Source organism: Felis catus, chromosome A3 (genome assembly GCF_018350175.1).
Source record: "Felis catus isolate Fca126 chromosome A3, F.catus_Fca126_mat1.0, whole genome shotgun sequence".
Classification (NCBI taxonomy): Eukaryota; Metazoa; Chordata; class Mammalia; order Carnivora; family Felidae; genus Felis; species Felis catus.
Window position 1 is genome coordinate 132,008,996 of NC_058370.1, and position 23,323 is coordinate 132,032,318.

The 23,323-nt window shown below is 46.9% G+C and overlaps 1 protein-coding gene across 4 annotated transcripts in view; it reads left to right on the forward strand.

Moving 5' to 3' along the window:
* The first annotated feature begins 16,311 nt into the window (after positions 1-16,311).
* Positions 16,312-23,323, forward strand: part of ROCK2 (Rho associated coiled-coil containing protein kinase 2) — a 136,226-nt gene continuing 129,214 nt past the window's right edge. For 2 of the 4 annotated variants that reach the window (XM_023252105.2, XM_006930517.5), the window contains exon 1: positions 16,312-16,946. In XM_023252105.2, coding sequence (XP_023107873.1) covers positions 16,806-16,946 — 141 coding nt within the window. In that variant the 5' untranslated portion in view covers positions 16,312-16,805. The remainder of the gene's footprint in view (positions 16,947-23,323) is intronic. The other 2 variants (XM_023252107.2, XM_019827905.3) reach the window with 1 other exon arrangement.

A 23,323-nucleotide genomic window follows, 5' to 3' on the forward strand; every position in this document is an offset into this window, starting at 1 on the left:
GGGAAATCTTCCCCTTTTTTTTTTTTAATTTTTTTTTTCAACATTTTTATTTATTTTTGGGACAGAGAGAGACAGAGCATGAACGGGGGAGGGGCAGAGAGAGAGGGAGACACAGAATCGGAAACAGGCTCCAGGCTCCGAGCCATCAGCCCAGAGCCTGACGCGGGGCTCGAACTCACGGACCGCAAGATCGTGACCTGGCTGAAGTCGGACGCTTAACCAACTGCGCCACCCAGGCGCCCCCAAATCTTCCCCTTTTGAACAAACGCTCGTAATTTACAAAATAAATTCCCCCTGCCCCCAAATAAAAATAGACTTTTCCCAAATAGCTCCTATACACTTCGCTGCCCTCTAAGAGGGGATACGGCAGGCGATGCAATGGTCTCTTGGACATTCGGGCACCCCTGTGGCTCTCAGCTCTGTACTCTAGTGTAGAGGCTGAGACCATCTCAGATCTCTCTCTTTCACCCCGTATCTGCTAGCCAGTCAGCGACTGCAGCCTGCTGACTCAGGCATTGTGTCTGTATCACCACCCTGCACTTTTCATCTGCTGTGTCTAATGTGCCGTGGGTTTGTGAGGACCGGGTCCAGGAGAAAACAACCCAAGCAAAAGCCTAAATTTTCCTGCCGGGGACTCCGGGGCATCCGCTCTGGCTCCTCAGATAAGACCTGTTGTTCATTCTCGACTTCTTTTCTGACTGTCTGAACGCCAGATAACTGAACCCCTGAATTTGGGATCTATTTCTTTCCTTTTAGGGCTCAGATCCGTTTTCTTTCTGCTTTCAACAGATCATCACACTGGAGGCAAGTTAATGCCTAAATCCCACTCCTGTGGCTGAGACAGATTCCAGTGGAGCAGCGTGGGGGGAGAAGGTTCCCGGAATATGATTCAGGAGCTCCCAGATGAGAAGAGAGGGGCCGGAAACAGAAGACAGAGACTGCCTTTATTTTTCTAACCAGTACACTGGTAACTGGTACACAACCCAGTACCGGCCCGGAGCATGATGATAGCCATGACATGTAACTATCAGGGCAAGCAGAACGGAAAGGACTCTAACAGAAGCTCTCGAAAAGTGCCTGGGAATTCACTAATAAGTAATAACTTCTTAGCAGGCAATTTGGGGAGGGTCCACAGAGGAGGTGGTGTTTGAGCTAAGCTTTGCAAGATGAATGAGCTCTTCATAGGTAAATAAAAGGGGAAGCTTTTCCAGCCCGAGGGGACAGCATGAACAAAGGCCTGGAGAGGTGAAATCCACGTGATATTGACAAAAAAAAAAAAAAAAGTGGGAGAATGGTTCATACAACTTCACTTTTCAAGGACTTTTGATCCTTCAGGTGTCCTTGCCTAAGACCCTGCTTTTTTTTTTCTTTCCTCTTTTCTTTCTCCAAGTTCCCGTTTTTGCAACATTCACTTGCACGGAAGTCACCAACTGCCAACTGATAACTCAATGGCGCTGGGCTTGCAGGGGTACAAAGGAGAAGTGGGGAGAGGGGCTGTAAGGTAGCAGGGGGCAGCCGGAAGTGAGCCATTCCCAAACTCCAGAAAGGTTGGATTTTAACCCACAGGGCAGTGGTCCCCAAAACATATTGTCTGGAGTTGCAGTTCTGAGGGCCATTGCTTGGAGTTCCTTAAGAAGACTCCTTTTGGGGCGCCTGGGTGGCGCAGTCGGTTAAGCGTCCAACTTCAACCAGGTCACGATCTCGCGGTCCGTGAGTTCGAGCCCCGCGTCAGACTCTGGGCTGATGGCTCGGAGCCTGGAGCCTGTTTCCGTTTCTGTGTCTCCCTCTCTCTCTGCCCCTCCCCCGTTCATGCTCTGTCTCTCTCTGTCCCAAAAATAAATAAACGTTGAAAAAAAAAATTAAAAAAAAAAAAAAAGAAGAAGACTCCTTTGGTCAAATATATTTTGGAAATATGCCGGGCTCCATGAGCCTGAACGGGTCTCTTTCCTCTGGGATCTTGGGGACACCGGGACTCTGCCTGCGGAAGGAAGGCAGAGAGAGTGGCATTCTCTGAGCTCAAGTGACACAGCTTGGGGGTTCTGCATCTCACAGGAGAGGGGGGCACTTGGGGGTACACCGCTGTAGCTCAGCAAGGAGTTGCGGAGAACATTCTTGAGCTGGGGAATAACACCGACCACAGAGGGGCATCTCGGAAAGACCACGGAGTGAGCCCTGTGGGGTGCGGATGAGTGGTCACCCCAGAAAGCAGCCACCAGAGGTGATGAGTCCTGTCCCTGGCAGGGGCGGTGAGGCTGGCTCATGTCTAGGTGACTCCTTTCCACGCCTGCTCTAAGCCCCACAGTGTGTCAGGGCTGAGCTGCTGCCTTGGGTCTCTGGCTTCCGTGCTCCGAGAGGCCACACAGCAGACAGAGGTCAGGCAAGCTGGAACCAAAGTAGTACAAGTTGTCTTGTGCCCTCTGAGGAATGCTGTTCTCAACAGAGGGGAGACAGCAGTGGCATGGGAGCTGCCAGTCCTGCCCGGGCAGGAGAGGCTTCCAGAACCCACCTTCGTTTGAGTCTGACTCCTCTATTTGACATAGGGGGAAACTGAGACCCGAGATGAAGGGACACGCCCAAACTCGGACAGCTAACCCCATTATCAGATAACTGTGTGGTTATGAACTCCAAAACAGTTTTGCATTAGTATTCTTTTTTTTTTTTTTTTAATTTTTAATGTTTATTTATTTTGAGACAGAGAGAGAGCATGAGCGGGGCAGGGGCAGACACAGAATCCGAAGCAGGCTCCAGGCTCCGAGCTGTCAGCACAGAGCCGGACGCGGGGCTCGAACCCACAGGCCGTGAGATCATGACCTGAAGTCAGACGCTTAACTGACTGAGCCACGCAGGCGCCCCTACATTAGTATTCTTATTGTTAAATGTTATCACTTTTTTTGAGTGTTTTGACTTAGTGCCCAGGATCCTTCAGGGCGATATTCTTGCTCAAGTGCCAATAAAAAAATGCTTTCTGGATTTATATTTTCACAGTCGTTTTTTTTTTTTTTTTAAATCACGTTCTTTTGGTTATCTCGCCTTTGACTTTCCTGCGAACAAACGGATTTTAAAATGCAAGTAGGCTAATGACAGGAACAGGTCCTTTGCCAAGATTTGAACAGTGCCAAAGACATCTCGCATCAAAGGGTTCCCTTCCCTGGTAAATTTTCCCTCATTCTTAATTTGACAAGTGACCTTGAGAGAAAGGATTCGGGTTCACAAAAGAGAGAAGGCAGCTGCCATCAGGAGATAAAGACGGGGATCCTGGTAAGGGGTAAGAGGAAACTAGAATCTGAGTTCTCCGTTGGCTTCTGGGACCTCGAGGAAGTCCCATTTCCTTCCTTTTGCAGTTTTAGTTCCTCGGCCTGATGCTCAGTGTCCCTTGACTTCCCACAGGCAACTTCCATTCTGGCCAGATGTTTATTCTTGGTCGCCAGAATTGACCAGACTTTCCCTGCTCAGTCCCCTCAAGGCTCTGCTCATTGGAGCGTCCTGCTGTTCTTGGCCCTACCGTGTTCTTCAAGTCCCTGCTTCTGCCCCGAGCGCATCCCTAACTTCTCCAATTCAAACTGTTTCTTTGGAGTGCTTAGTGCTTGATAGGATGTCTAAGCTGAACAGCTCCTAGAGGTTACTCTTATTTTTTTGTTTGTTTTAGGGGAGTGGAAATAGAGGCACAGAATGGGAAAATGGTTTGCCTGAGATCACACAATTAACAAAAGGACAAAAGTTGGGACTCAGTTTTCCTGATTCCCGATTCCCATGCCCATTTTTTTTAAAGTTTGTTTTTTATTTATATAAGTAATCTCTACCCCCAGCGTGGGGCTCGAACTCACAACTCCGAGATCGAGAGTCTCACTCGCGCTCTTCCGACTGAGCCAGCCAGGAGCCCTGACCCATGCCCATTTTTTGATATCAAGATAGTTTATACCATTTATTACATTCACTTTCCACTTAAGAATTATAATAACCAGGGGCACTTGGGTGGCTCAGTTGGTTAAGCATCCGACCTCGGCTCAGGTCATGATCTCCTGGCTCGTGAATTTGAGCCTCACGTCTCGGGCTTTGTGCTGACAGCTCAGAGCCCGAAGCCTGCTTCAGAGTTTTGTCTCCCTCTCTCTCTGTCCCTCCCACTCCATCTCTCTCCCTCATAAATAAACATTTAAAAAAAGAATTTTAATAACCAGTATTTTCGTACCTAATGCATTAACATCTTGTCATTAATTCTCATAAATATTCTTTCATCCACCCACCCACCCATGCATCGGTCCATTCATTCATTTATTCAAGTAGCCAACATTTATTGAAGGCCCGTATTCAAGCATGGTGCTAGAGACTATCGTTCCCATTTCGTCGTGGAAAGGAAGTTCCACGACTTGCTCGAATTTACTGAAAAAATTGCGTTTCAATAGGAAACAGAATTGATTCAGGTGGTTTCCACGAAGGAGCTCTCTCCAGAGGTGTAGACAGGATTGAAGGAAGACAAAGCATAACGAAGCACCCAGACATCGGTAGCAGCGAGAAGCTAGGACCGCAGGGCGAGGGGAGCTGTCGGTGTTGGGTCCTGAGCTTCTGGTAGAGGATGAGCCAGGATGGAGGGGAGGACACGCTGTCTCCTCTCCCTGTGTCTTTCCAAGGACCCCCTTCGTCTGAGCCCAGCCAGAATACGTACGGCCAGGGAGCCCAGGGGAGGTCGTTCATAGAGGTCAGCCCGTGGGGCACAGAGCAGGACAGACAATGAATTTGGACCAAGCAGGAGTATCCAGCCTCATGCCCAGAGGGAAAGTAGGGGAGCAGGAAGGTCAACTGTGCCTTGAGACTCCTAATCCTGCACTCTCTTCTGACTCGGGACTCGCATCTATGGCCTTAGGCTCCCTCAGTCAGTCAACTCTTCGTGCTAAGCCATCAACACAAGCTGGGCGCTTACTCCTTGCCAGGGCCTGTGTGCATGACTCCTACCGACGTCCGCAAATAATGAGCTCAGCGACCTTGTCTCACTTATCTTTGAATTCTCCGGTCACAGTCCCTGGGCCCTGGGGGACATTCCAGCCACATTGACCATCAGGAGCTCCGGAGAACCACTAGGAAGTGCGCCGAAGGAAGCCACCAGAGCGAGCCCTGAGGGGAGTGTTGGTGCCCCAATCACCTTCATGGGGCCTGGGAAGGAGAGTGTGTGGTATGTTTGTATGTTCGAGGGCTGAGGCCTCTGATGCTCTGGGAATTTGCGCCACTTCCGACGATAGAGCTGGGAGGCCGGTGTCTCAGTTCCAGAACGTCTCCACTCTGCTGAGCCCTTCCTCCCTCTTGGCTCTCCACGCTGGCCGCAAAGTCTCAGGCCACGTCTGTGAGGGCTGCGGGCGAGCCCCCGAAAGCCGAGCTTGCCGCCTTCCTCCAGACTGTGTTCCGGTGACAGAGTGATATATGTCAAGGTTTGAACGGCTTTATCTCACAGGTTCTGCCGGGCTACAGCAAACAACGGCTGTGTGTAAACAGCCCGGCCCTGTTCAAACACCGTCAGTGAGAATGTCAACAAGAAATGGAAAGATTTGAAGACTGTGGCCGTCGGCAGTCAGCCTCCGTGTTGTCACAGTCTATTTCTTTCCTTTTTTCTTTTCTTTTTCTTCCTTCCTTCCTTTCTTTCCTTTGTTCCTTCTCTTTCTTCCTTTCTCTTTCTTTCTCTCTGTTTTTCTTTTTTTTTCTTTCTTCCTCTTTCTTTCCTTCTTTTTCTTTCTGTTCTTCTTTCTCTTTTTCTTTCTCTTCATTTTTTTCTTTCTCTCTTTCTTCCTTTCTTTCTTTCTCTCTTTTTTTCTTTTTCTTTTCTTTCTTTCTTTTCTTTTCTTTCTTTTCTTTTTTCTTTCTTTTTTTTCTTTCTTTCTTCATCTTTCTTTCCTTCTCTCTCTTTCTGTTCTTTCTTTCTCTCTGTTTTTTCTTTTTTTTCTTTCTTCCTCTTTCTTTCCTTCTTTTTCTTTGTTCTTCCTTTCTTTCTCTTTTTCTTTCTCTTCGTTTTTTTCTTTCTCTCTTTCTTCCTTTCTCTCTTTCTCTCTGTTTTTCTTTCTTTTTTCTTTCTTTCTTCCTCTTTCTTTCCTTCCCTCTTTCTTTCTGTTCTTTCTTTCTCTCTCTTTGTTTTTTCTTTTTTTTCTTTCTTCCTCTTTCTTTCCTTCTTTCTCTTTCTTTCTGTTCTTCCTTTCTTTCTTTTCTTTCTTTCTTTCTTTCTTTCTTTCTTTCTTTCTTTCTGGAAAAGTGCAAAAGAATCACAAAGGACTATCCTATCACTTGCTTCTGTTTAGTGTTTTTTAACCCCTCTCCATTTTTATCTATGTTAAAATACACTCACAGCTCGTAGATGCATTAGGTGATCTTTATTACCTGGAGCCTAGGAAATCCTGCAGGCCATCCTTGACACCTCCTTTCTCCTCTCTTCTGTGCCCAGAATGCAAGCTGGGGACTCTAGCAGGATTTGAGAGAAAGGACTTGGAATGTGTGCCAGGAGTCATATTTCTAGAGCCGCCTCATGTACGTTCTCTTGTTTTAACGTTGGAATCCATTCTACTGAGTAGATTTTACAGAGGGAGTAGTGCAGTTCAGCAAGGGTAAGTGACTTGCCCGAGGTCACATAGCCCATAAATGGTGGCACTGAAGCCTGAACCCAGGTCTCATGTGTCCAACTTCTATCTGCCCCATTGGGTTTTGCTGCCTCAGATGAAGGATGCTGGACCCTGTCTCCATGGTGATGAGAACAAGGATCTATCGGACAGAGTGCTTCTACATTCACCTGCTTCCAAGAATTACTACAAAAAGCACTTAGACAAATGGCCACGAAGAATCCTGCAAATCTTCAGGGCCGGGGACAAACCTGGCCAGGCCACACTGCAGTGCTTTGGGAGAACAGGTGTCTTCTCTCTACCCGTCGTGGACCTGTAGTTTTCATAGTATGGTGTCACTCCTACCAAACCACATATGCAAGGGTGCTTAACTCTAAGCCTGTCTGTTACGAAATGCCCTTCCTTGGTTAAAAAAAAAAAGCTCTGGGGCGTCTGGGTGGCTCAGTCCATCAGGTGTCCGACTCTTGATCTCAGCTCAGGTCATGATGTCACAGTTCGTGAGTTCCCGCCCGGCCTCAGGCTCCGAGCTGGTGGTGTATTCTGCTTGGGATTCTCTCTCTCCCTCTCTCTGCCCCTCCCCTGCCTGTGCTCTCTCTCTCTCTCTCTCTCTCTCTCTCTCTCTCTCTCAGAAATAAACATTAAAAAAATAAAGCTGTTTCTAATTCCACCATAAGGCAGGCTTTTATGGATCAACTAAGCGTTATCCCTGTATTCTAACAACCATCCACTTTCGTTCTCTTCTTTGTATACTTTGTAAGCCACCCAATCACAAATGGTGGCCTGCCCATCATGGAAATGTCTCCCAACCGGCCTCCTTCCACCTTCGCTTCCTCATACAGCTGCTGAGTCCCAAGTGCCACCCCCATCAGGCCCATCGTTGCTGATGACTCCCCTGGTGCCCACCACACAGGGTGACGGAATCAGAGGAAGGTGGCCTCCTCCAGTTTCTTCAATCCCAGCGACTCCCGGAGGACAGCCGTGGCTGAGTGACGTCACACAGCATGTAAGTCCAGACTCTAGGCCTTTCCTGCTCTGCTCTCCTTCGAACCACGTACGCACCTGCTCTCCAGTCATTGCTTACTTTTCCTTTTATTTACTTCATGATTTCCACATCTGTCCTTGTCTTGCTTAGGAGACTCTTGTCTCTCTCTTTCTGAACCCTACTGAATCTGAAGGACCCAGGTCACATGCCACGTCTTTTTCCGGATCCCCTTGCTAGAAGATCTTTTGCTTCCAGGACCCTTTGCATTCTCTTTGCATGTAATCTGTGGATTTTTTTCAGGCACCTACCGTTCCCGAATTACAATTTTATTTGTGGGTGTTTTGGTATGTACGTTCATTCAACCATCTGGTCATTAAACGAACACTGAGTATTCAATTGCCATTTCTAAAATGTGTTTTTTATTTTTTATTTCAAGTAGGCTCCACATCCAACGTGGGGCTTGAGCTCATGACCCTGAGATTAAGAGTTGCATGGGGCCCCTGGGTGGCTCCGTCAGTAAGTGCCTGACTCTTAATTTCGGCTCAGGTCATGATCTCGTGGTTTGTGAGATCAAGCCCCAGCTTGGGCTCTGCACTGACAGATTGGGATTCTCTCTCTCCCTCTCCCTGCCTCTCCCCCGCTCATGTGCACATGCACGAGATGTCTTTCAAAATAAGTAAAATTAAACAACAAAAAAGTCATGTGCTCCATTGACTGAGCCAGCCAGCCACCCCCATTTATGATTTCTTTTTTTTTTTTAATGTTTATTTATTTTTGAGAGAGAAAGAGAGACAGAGTGTGAGCAGGGAAGAGGCAGAGAGAGAGGGAGACAGAACCCAAACCAGGCTCCAGGCTCCGAGCTGTCAGCACAGAGCCCGATGGCCCGACCGTGGGGCTTGAACTCATGAACTGTGAGATCATGACCTGAGCTGAAGTTGGCTGCTTAACTGACTGAGCCACCCAGACACCCACCCCTTCCCCCCACCCCCACCCCTGCCATTTATAATCTCTTGATTGCAAACTCTATGTAGGAAGAATCCAAACTCTAAGTAGGAAGAATCTGCCAAAGAACCAGCACAATGCTCAAGCTGAATTTAGAAAGAAAGCAGCACATGGGGGACTGGCCTGGAGGAAGCGTGACTTCCAAGGTGGTTAGTGCTGGGAGGACCTGGAGGGAGAGGCTGGGGAGGTAGAACGGCACCAGCAAAGCTCAGAGTGGGGGATGGCATGCTGGGAACAGTGTGCTCTATGTGGTTTAAAGTTCGCTGGACCAAAGTGTTTAAAGAATGGAATGGTAAGAAAGGACTCTTCGCGTGGCGGATGGTACAGGATGGGATGTCACTAATTTACTCCAGGTACATAACAGACCCATTTGGGGAGATGTTCAAAACACCAAAAGAAAAATAAAGATACTGCTCTTTTCATGTAGGTGAGGCAAGCACCTTGCTAAATATTTTGTTCCAAGCACCAGGGATCCAGAGCTCAGGAAGAGCCAAGGAACAGAGGAGGGGGGTTAGAAGCTTGGTGGGTGGAGAAGGGAAGGAGGAATGACATTCCACATGGATGGAAATTTGCTTAACCAAAGAGTGAAGAAGAGAAGAGCCAAGTGGGTTCAGTTTGAGAAAAAGTAAGGAGGAGCAGTGAAAGAAATGCCTGGAAAGGGAGCCTGAGGACACCTTGTAGAAAGGCCCAGATTCCAGGCTGAAGGTTTCATGCATCATCACACAAAATCCAGTGGGAAATCTCAGAAAGCATCCTGAGGACATTTCCACTTCACCAATGGGGAAAATAAGATCGCGAGAGATGACATCGAGATCTCTTGCCAAACTGGCAGGATCAGGATCACAGCTGGGCTTTCCAGTTCTTGGGACCACTCTTCTCAAACATATATACGCATATATTTTTGGAGTGACTTACCATTTACCTCCAAGTACGCTTTTGAGCCCTGACCAGCTTTATTCTCCTCTGAGTTTCTTTCATAGCATACTGCTGAATAATTTGTCTTGGATGCGTCTAGTACCTTTCATCTAGAGATCTTAAGGAGCCTTAATGACAACCAAGCTTCATTATTTCTGTTTTGTGTATGAGGAAACTGACTCACAGAGGGTATGGCAATTTTCTCATTCATGCTGAGAGTTATTACCAGAACCATGAATGAAACCCAGGATGAAACTTGAATTCATAAACCATTAAACCATGTATCCTTTATAGTAGTGGAGTTTACTATTATAATGACACCTTTGTATTGAGAGTTGATTCCTTTATTCTATTATTAAATCTTGGCTTATGAGGGGCAGAAGCATCTCACTACAATGCCAGCTTGAGTTGTTCTGCAATGCAAAGCGAGATGAGAAAAGTTGTTGTGTGTTTTGGTGATGCCCAGGCCATTCAGAGTTTCTTGTTTTCATCCATCCATCCATCCATTTGTTAATTCATTCCATTATCATATATCTGACTCCCTATTACATCATCTGGAGGATGGGCAGAGTAATATTACCATTAGCAAAAGGCTGTTTTGAGAAGTAAGATAATCTCGATAAAGCACATTGTCTAGCACACAGTAAGCCCTTACTCAAAATAATAGTTATTGTCATTAAATGAGTGATTTCAAGGGCCAGATGGAAAGACAAAAAATGGTTCTTTCGCAGCCCTATTTATGGGTGGAGAAGGTAAGGTTGCATCTGAAGGGTGGATTAATTCCTGAGAAAGAGGTAGTGCCCTCAAATTAAAAACTGGAACAGAGCAGATGTGTCTCAGGTAGACCAGATTGGGGTTCTTTGAATTTGGACCACGAAGTGTCAGGAGAGCTAGGAAGGTACTTTTGGGTAGTGGGTGTAAAATTGACACCAGCCACTTAGAAATGGGCTGCGAATGAAGAGACACAGAAAAGAAACACAGACAGGGGTGCCTGGGGTGGCTCAGTCAGTTAGGCGTCTGACTTTGGCTCGGGTCATGATCTCACCCTCCATGGGTTCGAGCACCACATCAAGCTCTGTGCTAACAGCTTAGAGCCTGGAGCCTGCCTCAGATTCTGTGTCTCCCTCTCCCTCCACCCTTCCCCATTCTCTCTCTCTCTCTTTCAAAAGTAAATGTACATTAAAAAAAAAAAAAAAGCAGAAAAAATGCAGATGGAATGGGGTGGAGCTTCTAAGTCCTGCACATCTATCTAGTGGTTTATGGTAGAATCAAAACCGTATAGACTGATAGTCTGGCCTGTTAAAATTCCCTTTATTCTCTGTTTATTTTCCCAATACTCTTCCTTCATATTGAACACAATTTTTGTCCAAGTTCCCACTTGTGCATAGGTGCTCAGGATATATCGGAGACAGTGTTAAAAAGGAAGCAGCCAACCTCAGAGAGAGCCAAGGGAATGCCCCTGAGAAGTGCAAGCATAGGGAGACCCTCTTTCTATGGCTCATTTGGGATGAGATATGTTTGATATTACTAGGAAACTGCCAGTTCGTAGAGCCTCTTACAACGTCAGTCCTCTGTGTGTCCGAAAAACTGGGTTTACGATCTTTCCCAATCTGGACACAAAAATCCGGAAGTTGTCAAGGAAAATGTTGTTGGATTTGGTTTCATAAAAGACAAAAACTTTGGGTGGCAAAAAGTACCAAAGCCAAAACTGAATGACAAGCAACAGGCTGGAGGAAAAAGTTTGCAAACTATAACACAGATTTTAACATTATAATAAAAAGGGATGTCCACAATACATAAAGAGCTCCTATAAATCAACAAGAAAGGCCAATGGACAAAATGTATAAGTAGATAACTTCAGAAGAAACAGAAACACAAAATGCTCATCTTCAATAGTAATTGAAGGAATACCACTGAAAACAGATGTCATTTTGTTTGCTCATCAGATTGGCAAAAATCAAAAAGGTTTATAACGGTGAATACTGGCAAATGTAAAGGTAGTTTTCTCTACTGATAGTGAGAATGCTAACTTGTGTAGCTTTTTATTATTTATTTGTTTTTAAAGTTTATTTATTTTGAGAGTGTGCATGTGCGTGTGTGCAAGTGCACAGAAGAGGGGCAGAGAGAGAGAGAGAGAGAGAGAGAGAGAGTTACAATCAGGCTCTGCACTGTCAGCAAGGAGCCCAACTAGGGGCTCGATCCGTTAGCCGTAAGATCATGACCATTGTGACCTGAGGTGAAACCAAGAGCCAGGAGCTCAACCAACTGAGCCACTCAGGAGCCCCACTGGTGTAGCCTCTTTTGTTTTAAGTTTATTTATTAATTTTGAGCGAGACAGAGAAAGCATGTGTAGGAGGGTCAGGGGGGGGGGGGAGAGAGAATCCCAAGCAGGCTCCGCGCTTTCAGCACAGAGCCTGATGTGGGGCTTGAACCCATGAAACGTGAGATCATGACCTGAGCAGATATCAAGAGTTAGACATGTGACCTACCAAGTCCCCCAGGCGCCCCTGTTGTAGCCTTTTTAAAGGCCAGTTTGACAGAATCTCTATTTAAAAAAAATTTTTTTTTACATTTATTTATTTTTTGAGAGACATAGAGAGACAGAGCACAAGTTGGGGAGGGGCAGAGAGAGAAGGAGACACAGAATCTGAAGCAGGTTACAGGCTCCGAGCCGTCAGCCCAGAACCCGTCGCAGGACTCGAACTCACCAACGGTGAGATCACGACCTGAGTCAAAGTCTGACGCTTAACCGACTGAGCCACCTGGGCGCCCCAAGAATCTATAACTATTTAAAGTATGCCTACCTTCTGATACAACAATTTCACTTTCAGGAATCTATGCTATTCAAGTATGTCCACATGAAGGCAAAAAAAAAAAAAAAAAAAAAAAAAAATCCCCAAAAAACCACAGCCATGTCAACTGCAACAATGTTGTGACAGGGAGAAAATGCTGATAACATCTAAGCAAGGGCAGCACCCTCCTAAGCACTTTGTAACAACAGACCATAGGAGGAAACCGAGGAACTGACAGCTAGGGTGTTGGCAGAGACGGATTTCAGCCCAGTCTGTCTCCAGAATCTGTTCTTAACTACTATGCTGTTTAAAGGAAAGTAAATGAAAGCCCATACCATGGAATATAGCACAGCAGTTCAAAAGAATGGGGTAAATCTGTTTACAGACATGGAGAGCTCTCTAAGACGTGCTATTAATTAAGGGAAAAACCAAGTTGCAAAACACTATGACCTGATATAATGCCGTCAATGTGGGGAAAAAAGTACATTTGTGTATAAGTGCAAATATATATGTATGAATATAAGGTAAAGGCCTTGAGTGACAGGAGAATGTGTAGTGTGTAGAGAGATTTGGGAGAGTAATTTTTTGTTTGTTTCATTTTTTTAAATTAATTTCTTTTATTTTTTTTAACGTTTATTTATTTTTGGGACAGAGACAGAGACAGAGCATGAACGGGGAAGGGGCAGAGAGAGAGGGAGACACAGAATCGGAAACAGGCTCCAGGCTCTGAGCCATCAGCCCAGAGCCGGACGCGGGGCTCGAACTCACGGACCGCGAGATCGTGACCTGAGCTGAAGTCGGAGGCTCAACTGACTGGGCCACCCAGGCGCCCCTAATTTTATTTTTTTAAATTCACATCCAGGGGCGCCTGGGTGGCCCAGTCGGTTAAGCGTCCGACTTCAGCCAGGTCACGATCTCGCGGTCCGTGAGTTCGAGCCCCGCGTCCGGCTCTGGGCTGATGGCTCAGAGCCTGGAGCCTGTTTCCGATTCTGTGTCTCCCTCTCTCTCTGCCCCTTCCCCGTTCATGCTCTGTCTCTGTCTCTGTCCCAAAAATAAATAAACGTTGAAAAAAAATTTTTTTAAAAATAAAAAAAAATAAATTCACATCCAAATTGGCATATAGTGCAACAATGACTTCAGGGGTAAATTCCTTAATGCCCCTGATCCATTTAGCCCATCCCCCCCTCCCCCACAACCCCTCCAGCAACCCTGTTTGTTCTCCATATTTATGAGTCTCTTCTGTTTTGTCCCCCTCCCTGTTTATATTATTTTTGTTTCCCTTCCCTTAGGTGCATCTGTTTTGTCTCTTAAAGTCCTCATACGAGTGAAGTCATAGGATTTTTGTCTTTCTCTGACTAATTTCACTTAGCATAATACCCTCCAGGTCCATCCACGTAGTTGCAAATGGCAAGATTTCCCTCTTTTTGATGGCCGAGTAATACTCCATTGTGTATATAGCCCACATCTTCTTTATCCTTTCATCCATCAATGGACATTTGGGCTCTTTCCATACTTTGGCTATTATTGTTGATAGTGCTGCTTGAGGCATGTTTTATATATATCTGGTTTCTTTTCACTTTTATTTTTATTTATTTTTTTTAACATTTTTTTTAACGTTTATTTATTTTTGAGACAGAGAGAGACAGAGCATGAACGGGGGAGGGTCAGAGAGAGGGAGACACAGAATCTGAAACAGGCTCCAGGCTCTGAGTGGTCAGCACAGAGCCCGATGCGGGGCTCGAACTTACGGACCGCGAGATCATGACCTGAGCAAAGTCGGCCGCTCAACCGACTGAGCCACCCAGGCACCCCTCTTTTCACTTTTAGAAGAACGCATGTGTGCATTACTTTGGTAAAAAAGAATTGTTCTATTGGCCAAGAAAAAAAAAAAAAGGTTTAACTCATATCAACAGTCTTCTTTTCTTGCACGTGAACAATGGTGGAGGTCTTGGACAACAATCTTCTCCAGTAGGGCTTTTTCTAGTCTATCGTAGAAGGTGCCCATTAACTGAATCTTGTTGATCAGTACCTTTTCTTCTCAAATAAGGTTTTCATGTAGAGCGTTTGGGACCACGACTTCCTGTTAGCCCGCGGAGCGTCATAAAAGTATACAGCCAGTCATTGAAAAATTAATTTGGAAACTGCGAACCACACGGTGCTTTCGCTTTGCGTATTTTATTGTCTTCAGGGAAAAAGATCCATAATCACGGATCACCTCTTATTTTGCTCCAATGCATAAGCAAGAGTGTCTGGCTCACTCTTGTTTTCTTGGTGTGGTTGTGGAGGCAGGAATGAGTCACTCAACATACAGATTTAAAGCACTTACCTTTTGACCAGAAGTCAGTGTTATTATCTGAGAGGAAAGGGCTGTACGGGATCCTCCAGGGCCTCTTCCTGCTTAAGTCCAAGTGGCTTTGACACAAAGCAAAACGATGTTGCTGCTGGAAATTTTCCTGATTAAATTGCTACTTTTACAAGGTTCGGGCTTCAGGACTCAGACAGACGCTCCATTTGTGAGCTTCTCTCTCACGTGCCAGCGAGAAAGGTTCTTAAGATTCTTACTACTTAACGGATAACAGATTGTAGCTTTTTTGGAGTGGCCCATCTATCTTACTCCAGTTTTCCAATTTTTGAGATTTTAATGTTCTCCTAAGCATCCTTACAGAAAAAAACACAAAAAAACTCTTATTCACTCAAAGACTGTCTTTCTCTTGTTCTCGCGGCTGTTCATTTTGCAGTTTAAGGAGTGTGTGCAAACTATTTTGTATCTGTTGTTCACTCAACCTTATTTCCAACACACCTCTTCACGTACTTGCCAAAATTTCATGCGCTTGACATAAATCCAACATACCTGCCAGGATTCTTTCTGTTAACGCGACAGAGCTTGGATTCTTCCCCAATTGTTTGGACAATTGGGCCCATTCTAGGTTTTAGTCATTATGCACATTCTGAATAGCCCTGCTATAAACATCTTTATGCAAGTTCTCCCCTCCCCTCCCCTTTGGATCATTTCCTTAGAAACGTATTTCCTTAAATGGGTTTACTGGGTCAAAGGGGCTCAATGAACAATTTTATAGCTCTTGGCACATATTTTTCAGATTGCGCCCTGGGTGGATCTGACCAATGGCACGGGCCGCGAGAGGGCAGGAATGCGGGGGAGCGGCCCCTATAACCACCCATCTTCCGTCCCCCCAAAGGCAAGGACCTGGAGAAGGCCTGCGGATGGGAGCAGTTTTCTATCGCCCTCTTGTTCTCTTCCTGATTCGTGTTTAAGCCCAGGCTGGGAGACTGCCGGGGACGTGCACAAAGCCTTTTCGGATTCCAGCACTTCTGCCCTGGGGGCGGAAAAAACCCTTCCAGGCCCTCCGTCCCAGGACTAGCATTCCGGTTCCCGACTCCCGTTGCACCCTCCCCCTGCCTTTCCACTGAAACCTCCGCGGCCCAGGCAGGCCCCTCGCCAGCGCACGGCTCTGCAGGCGAGGGCAGCGACTGGCGGTCGCTATTATTTTGGCGCGGGTGATGCAAGGCCCGCATAGCTGCGCGCTGAGTCAGCGGGGGCGGGCCGGTCCAACCCCCCCCCCTAACTCCAGCCTCCACGACCCCCCCGGGCGGAACCGGACGGTGGGGGTGGGGGTGGGGTGGGGCGGCAGGCCGACCCCCGAATCCGCGGGGTCGCCCTCGGGGGCAGGGGCAGGCGGGAGCTGGGCCGCCGGAAGACCCCCGCGCCGGGCGCGCTCTCCCCTCCCCCAGCTGGAGCTCGGCGGGTCAAGTGAGGCGGTGACCGCGCGCCCGGCAGTTTACCCTCGGAGAACTCAAAGAGGGGGAGGAGGAAGCGGGGAAGGAAGGAGGCTCCAAAAGGAGAAACGCCAAGCGGCGCGGACTAGAGGAAGCGAAAAAAATGGAGGCGAAGGGGCGACGGCAGGCGGAGGCCGGCGGGCGGGCGGGGGCGGGGGCGGCGGCGCGCGTGCGCGCGCGCGGCGGGGCGGGGCGAGCGGGGTCGCGCGCCGGCGGCCGCGGCCCGAGGGGCTTGTGGGTAGCGGCTGCGCGCGGCCGGAGACGGGCGCCGCGCGGGAGTGTGCGAGGGGAGCGGGCTTGTGGGACCGAGGCGGCCGCGGCGAGCATGGGGGCGGGCTGGCGGCGGCCGTAGTTGTCTGAGCCCGGGCTTCAAGCCTCCCGGAGCCCCAGAGGGCGGGGCGGTCCGGGCCCGGCGGTGGCCGCGCCGCTTCCCCGCTCCCGCCCTCGGAGTCCTGAGGGAGCTCGCGGCGGACGAGCGGACCGGGCGGCGCGAATCTGACTGAGGGGCGGGGACGCCGTCTGCTCCTCGCCGCTCCCGGCCGGGCCGGGCGGCCCCTCGGACGGCCCCAGGCCCGGGACCGGCGCGGAGACCCGAAGCCGGGGCTAGAGGCGGGCGGTGGGCCCTGGCGGAGCCCCGCCCGGGGCCGGCGGTTCGGGGGCGGCGCTAGGCCCCGAGGCGCCCGGGCCGGAGCGCGGGGAGCGGGGAGTGCGGGGCCGGGCGGCGGCGGCATGAGCCGGCCCCCGGCGACGGGGAAAATGCCCGGCGCCCCCGAGGCCGTGTCGGGGGACGGGGCGGGCGCCAGCCGCCAGAGGAAGCTGGAGGCGCTGATCCGAGACCCTCGCTCGCCCATCAACGTGGAGAGCTTGCTGGTAGGTGGCCGGGGCCCCCGGCGCCCTCCCCGCTCTACGAGCGCCTGCCTCCGATCCCCCCTCTGTGCCCACCCATCCGTGGGAGGGAGGTCTCGCCCCACCCCGCCCAGCTTCCGGCAGCCGGGCCCCGGGTCGGAGGCCAGACGCTCCTGCGACTAAGTTCCAGCAGGAGGGACCCACGTTGGATTCCCTCCCTTCCACCTCCCGGCGCCGGTGTCCTCCGCGGCCGCCCCCTTTCCTGGAGCCCTGGGAGGGAACACCCCTCTTCTCCTTCCCGCCTGCCCTCTCGGTTTGGGGAGGTGGGGGTGCAGGATTTGCTCTTTCATTCAGCGGACTAGCCAGTTTGAAAGAGCGGCGTGCTGCGTGGGGACGCGGGGTCGGAGCCGGGGAGGCGAAACCTGATGCTCTCGCTGTGGGGAGTCCCCACCTGGGGTGGATGACAAAGAGCTGTCCTCGTTCTCCCTGCAGACTGCCACCTTGAAACGCGTCGCTAAAGTTTTCGTGTGGCTTCAGGTGTCCTTGAACCTCCAGGGTTGCGATTAGTGCATTGTAACTTCTGCAGATTTAGTTGTGCGAGGTTGTTGAGCCCGAGCCGAAGACTCCAGTCTGCATTGCCGAGTAGAATCAATCTGTCCTTTTCATTGCGTCTGTCTCCCAAGACAGCCCGTGAGATACAAGTGAATAAGCACGTGAAGTCCGCTAGCTGGCCCTCGATTAAGGAAGGAGTATTTTTTTTTTTTTTTTTTTACCAACTGGAAATGCACCGTGGGAGGAGGGGGGATTGCTTATTATTTTTGTTTTGTTAGGTTAGACGATTGTATCTCAGACGCTTTGGTTCGTGTGCTCTTTGTGGGAAAAGGGGGTGTGGATTTTTACCCTGGGGAGGCGGAGAAAGTGAGAAAGACGCTCCGGATGTTAGATCAGCCCTGGAGGACCAGAATTTGTGTGGGTGATGCTCGAATGCGGTGGGTCTTCTCGCCCAGAACCCACGTTCCGTTCTGGTCCCCGCGTCGGGAAACCGGGCGACTGTGTGTGCTGAGAACTGTGCCTCCTCCCATTCCAGTGGTGACCTGACTTTTCTTCCGAAGTCACTGGTCATCTTTTGAGGTTTCTGGAGCCCTTTGCAGGGTGACTCAGTGCTCACTTTGGCCAAAGTGCAGGAACTGCCCGAAGAGCGCGTCTCTTGCTGTGCGGGGGGCAGAACGCGGCGATGCGCCGCGTCCTGGCTCGAGCGTTGGGCGCTTTCCTCCGCCGCGTTTTGTGTGCTGCCGTGGGTGTGTTTTCCCGGCACGGCGGCCCCCCTGGTCGGGCTTCGGGCGGCTTCGGGCGTCTTCGGCGGGGGGCAGGAGGGGTTGCGTGAAGGGCATAGCTCTTCCTGCGCCAGAGCAGGGACTCTGGGCTTCGCTCCCAGCATTTTCGCTGCGGTATTTTGCTAGCAAAACTTTGACCCAAGGCCAGAAAGTTCAGTTAAAAATAGCGCCGCGAACCTCCAGGATTCGTCAGGTTCGTATTCAGCCCCAGATAGAAGAAAGGTTTTGCACGTCACTGTCATTTCTTGGGTCTTGACCGATGTTCGCTCTCCAGGTTATTTTGAGCCCGAGCCCGAGCCCAAGCTGTTTTCTGCCCGTGACGTGTTCGTGCGTTCCATTTCTTAACGGTGTTTTCTAAACCACTAAGACGAAGGCTGGTTTTGAAAGTGAAACATCACGCATGTTTAGTAAACAGTTGGGCCCATTCATTGATGGCGTGCTCAGTCCCGCCGGGACACTTGACGCTTTCAGTAAGGTGACGTGTTGTTGGTGCGAGAGCTGACGTTAGATGCTGCTGGCCGGACACGTTTTGCTGTTGCTGTTTCAGTTGATTGCGTGTTGTGGTTCTGAGTTGGAGTGAACCTAACCAGGCCAAAAACTGGCCCTTACTCTTCTTTGGAGCCAGGTTGCAGGGCTTCTGTTGCGAATTGATGAGCTGAATAAAAATCTCAACTGTGTTGTAGTTAGTTTTAAGTTACGCGTGTTTTATTGTGCAAGATAGAATGAGTTCGTCTTTCTGTGTGTGTGTGTGTGTGTGTGTGTGTGTTAACATAAAATTTACCATTTTAACCATTTTTAAGTGTACGGTTCTGTGGCATTAATTACACTCACGTTGTCGTACAGCCGTCACCACTACTCTATTCATTTCCAGGAATTTTTTTATCCTTCTAGACAGAAACTCAATGAATTAATCTTTACAAGAGTGTTATAAAAACATACTTCTTGAAATACTCATGATAGAATGGTTGGGATGCAGCCTGCGTGTCACCGTTGATTGTTGTTTCACTGAATACGGCATTTCTTTTGGTTTTATTATAGAAAACGAGTATTTTTTTCTTTAACAGAGGAAAAAACTTAAGAACACAGCATGGGTCTTAGTTACTTCCTTCAGGAGTTCAGAGAGCACCATTTAAAGTCGCGTACTAAGATGACAAAAGTATGGAGATGAAATACACCAGAAGTTACTGTATAATTATTCTTAGAGGGTAAAATCTGTAGGAAAAAATGTTACGTGAGATTACACGCAAAGCGCTTAACTCAGTGCTTGGTGCCTAGTTGTGCTCGTTAAATTTAGCTCACTTGTGCTTGCCTTTAGCATAGTTAATTGCTTTAAATTTCCTTTGAAGAGGAAAATGATTTTATTGGCAACTATTCCTTGCTATATAATTTTCAGTAAGCAGCATTATAATCCGAATTTGCCATCAGAGAAGTGCTAGCAATCATCAAGCATAGATAAAGCTGGATTCTAAGTGCACGTCAGTGTTAAAAGGCTAAGTTTTCTCTACAGAGGCTCCTTGCTTTACTACATGGGTCCTTAAATTAATCTGAAGAGAGTATATCCCTTTTGTGTTTGCAGGTTGTGGGCTGCTTGGTATTATTTAAAAATAGAGTTTTGAGAGAGGTTTGTTTCTATAATACTTTTTTTGGAGGGGAGGGATTTCGGTGGTATGCTTTTGTAGTGTTTGAAACTTTTTGGTAAACACCCATGTTTTGTTGTTAGGACTCAGCTTCTCATACTGTTTTCCCAAATAATCTGCTAAAAAGAATTGTACTTTAGCGTTGTGCTGGAGAGAGTTTAGTTTAGTTTGTAATCTTTATACCCAGTGTGGAGCTCAAACCCATAACCTCAAGATCTACCAACTGAGCCAGCCAGGTGCAGTTGGAAAGATGTCTTTCCCAAGCTCTGCTTTTGGGTTTTGATGTGTTTTATTTTTTAAAAGAGTAGATGGTTATAATAACCTGTAGGATTCAGGCTTGAGTAAACTTATGGAAGACTGGTGCTGATGGGGAAAGGCAATTAAAATTTTATTTGTGAACTTGAGTGACTTAGAATACAAAATGCTTTACTTGATTGATTTCATTATACTGGTAAACTATATGAAAATATTTACCACAGTGCTTAGATTTCAGCTTAGTACTGGTTATCGACCTAATTATAGTAAAATTTTATGTGTATTTTTTTCCCCACTGTGTAATAAGTGCAACTACCATAAAGATATAAAAGTGAAGTGAAATAAAAATTGAAAAATTGTTTTATACACGTTCTTCTTTGTGAAATAAAAATTGGGCATCTTTAGCATCAATGGGATTACTTTACTTTAAAACTTGCTCTTTTGGGGCGCCTGGGTGGCTCAGTTGGTTAAGCATCCGGCTTCGGCTCAGGTCATGATGTCATCAAGCTCTGCACTGACAGCTCAGAGGCCTGAGCCTGCTTTAGATTCTGTCTTTCTCTCTCTTTGCCCCTCCCATGCCTGTGTGCTCTCTCTCTCTCTCTCACTCGCTCGCTCTCAAAAATAAATAAACTTAAAAAATTTTTTAAAAACTTGCATTTTTATGATTATTAAAATGAATTGGCTGGAGAGGTTTCAAAAATAATTTATGGCATTTGCTGTTTAGGTGAAGTTGAGTGTCTTTGAAAGTACAGGTTTGGGGCGCCTGAGTGGTGCAGTCGGTTAAGCGTCCGACTTCAGCCAGGTCACGATCTCGCGGTCCGTGAGTTTGAGCCCCGTGTCGGGCTCTGGGCTGATGGCTCAGAGCCTGGAGCCTGTTTCCGATTCTGTGTCTCCCTCTCTCTCTGCCCCTCGCCCATTCATACTCTGTCTCTCTCTGTCCCAAAAATAAATAAACGTTGAAAGTACGGGTTCACAGTCCCTCACCCACAGTTTTGCTATATGTAAAGAACTCTCAAAACCAAGTTTTTGGTAAAACTTACATGATGATAACATCTGACCGGATCTGATCTGAGAATATTTATAATCAGTTTGTCCCTCTTGGTGTAAGTAGGAATAGCTTTCCTTGGGGAAACACTAATGTGTTTGATTTCAGGGTACTTACTACTGCAGACTCAAAAGCGGGTTTCCAGGAATGTAGTGTATATGGTATATGTACTCTATTACCATTGAAATCTAAAATATTCTGAATTTGGAAACATCTTGCCCTAATATAAGGGTAGTGTAGACTTCTATATGTTTTAAATACTGTAGTTGTAAAGAAATTGTGAGTAATTATCTTGAAACCTAAGTTGTTTTGGTTGAGTCATGAGCTCATAGTTCTCTTTTCCCATTTTGAATTCTGAAATATTCTAAACATTAAGAGAATATAGAGCGCAAATATGAATTATGAAGCATAAAATACAAACATCCATGAAATCACTGCCCAATTGGATGAACAGAACACTAGCATTTTGAAGTTACTGTGTTTGGGTGTTGCTGCTGCTTCATCAGTCTTTCTGCGTCCTCTCCTATTACCTTGGCATTTTTGTATTATTTCTTTGCTTTATTTTGTAAATTACATTTGTATATTTCCCTAAACAGTACTGTTTAGCTTTACTTATTTCTTTAACATTTAAAAAAAGTTAAAACGTATGTAGTGTGTTCTTTTGTGACTTGCTTTTTCCAGTCAAAAGTTTTATTTCTAAGATGCACCCACAATGTGGTTTATTCATTTCAGTGCTACGGAAACCAGTCTTCAGTGCTCCGCTCTATTTGATGGATATTTAGATTGTTATTCTTTTCTTTTCTACTGTTATGGACGTTGTTGCTGTGAACATCACTGGAGTCCATGTGAAGGACTAGGCTATCTGTAGGCTAGGGTATATATTTAGGAGTGGACTTTGTTGGGTTTTCAGATACGCTATTTGCAACATAACAAAGTAATGGGTAGAGTTAAAATTTCCCCCCAACATTTTATTATGGAAAATTTCAAAGTATAGTAAAGTTGAAAGAATTGATAGTGAACATCTGTATACTTTCCAACTAATTAATATTTTGCTGTATTTGCTTTATTACATCTATCAGTACGTTTATCCTTTATCCATCCATCAGTACGTTTTTTTGTTTTTGATTCATTTAAGTTGTAGCTATCAGTATGCTTGTCTTTTAAATACCTCAGCATGCATTTCTTTCTCTTTCTTTCTTTTTCTTTTCCTTCCTTCCTTCCTTCCTTCCTTCCTTCCTTCCTTCCTTCCTTCCTTCCTTCCTCCCATCCTCCCATCCTCCCATCCTTCCATCCTTCCAGTTGGCTTTGTGCCCAGCATGGAACCCAGCATGGGGCTTGAACTCACCACCCTGAGATTAAGACCTGAGCTGAGACCTAGAGTCAGACGCTTAACTGACTCAGTCACGCAGGTGCCCCTGAATAAGTTAAAATTTTTTTTAAAGTACAGTCTCCCCCACAACGTGAGGCTTGTACTAACGACCTCAAGATTAAGGTGTACGCACGCTCTCCCCGCTGAGCCAGCCAGGGGCCCCTAGCGTGCATTCCGTTGAGTAGAGCTCAATATTTATTTAAGCTTTTTAAAGATTAAATTTACATACAATGAAATGCACAGATCTTAAGTGTACTATTGATGACTTTTGACAAATGTACACACCTGTGTAATACAAATCCTTATCAAGATACAGAACATTATTACTAACCCAAAAATCTTCCTTATGTGGCTTTTCAGCTAATTCCACATCCCATTCCCTTAGATTCTATCACTCTTCTGATTTTTTTTCCTACTAAAGATTACTTTAGCCTCTTGTAGAACGTCATATAAATGGAATCCTATGTAGCGTGTACTCTTTTGTATCTGGCTTATTTTATTTAGCTCAGCGTAGTTGTTGAGATTTAGCCATGTTATTGTGTATATCAACAGTTTATTCCTTTCTTAGGACTGAGAGCAGTATTCCATTATATGTATAAACCATAGTCTTTTAGCCATTTCCTGTTAATAGATATTTGGGCTGTTTTCAGTTTTTGGCTAGTATATATAATATACTTAGGATTTTTTTTTTTAAGTTTATTTATTTATTTTGAAAGAGAGCACAAGTAGTGGAGGTGCAGAGAGGGAGAGAGAGAATCCCA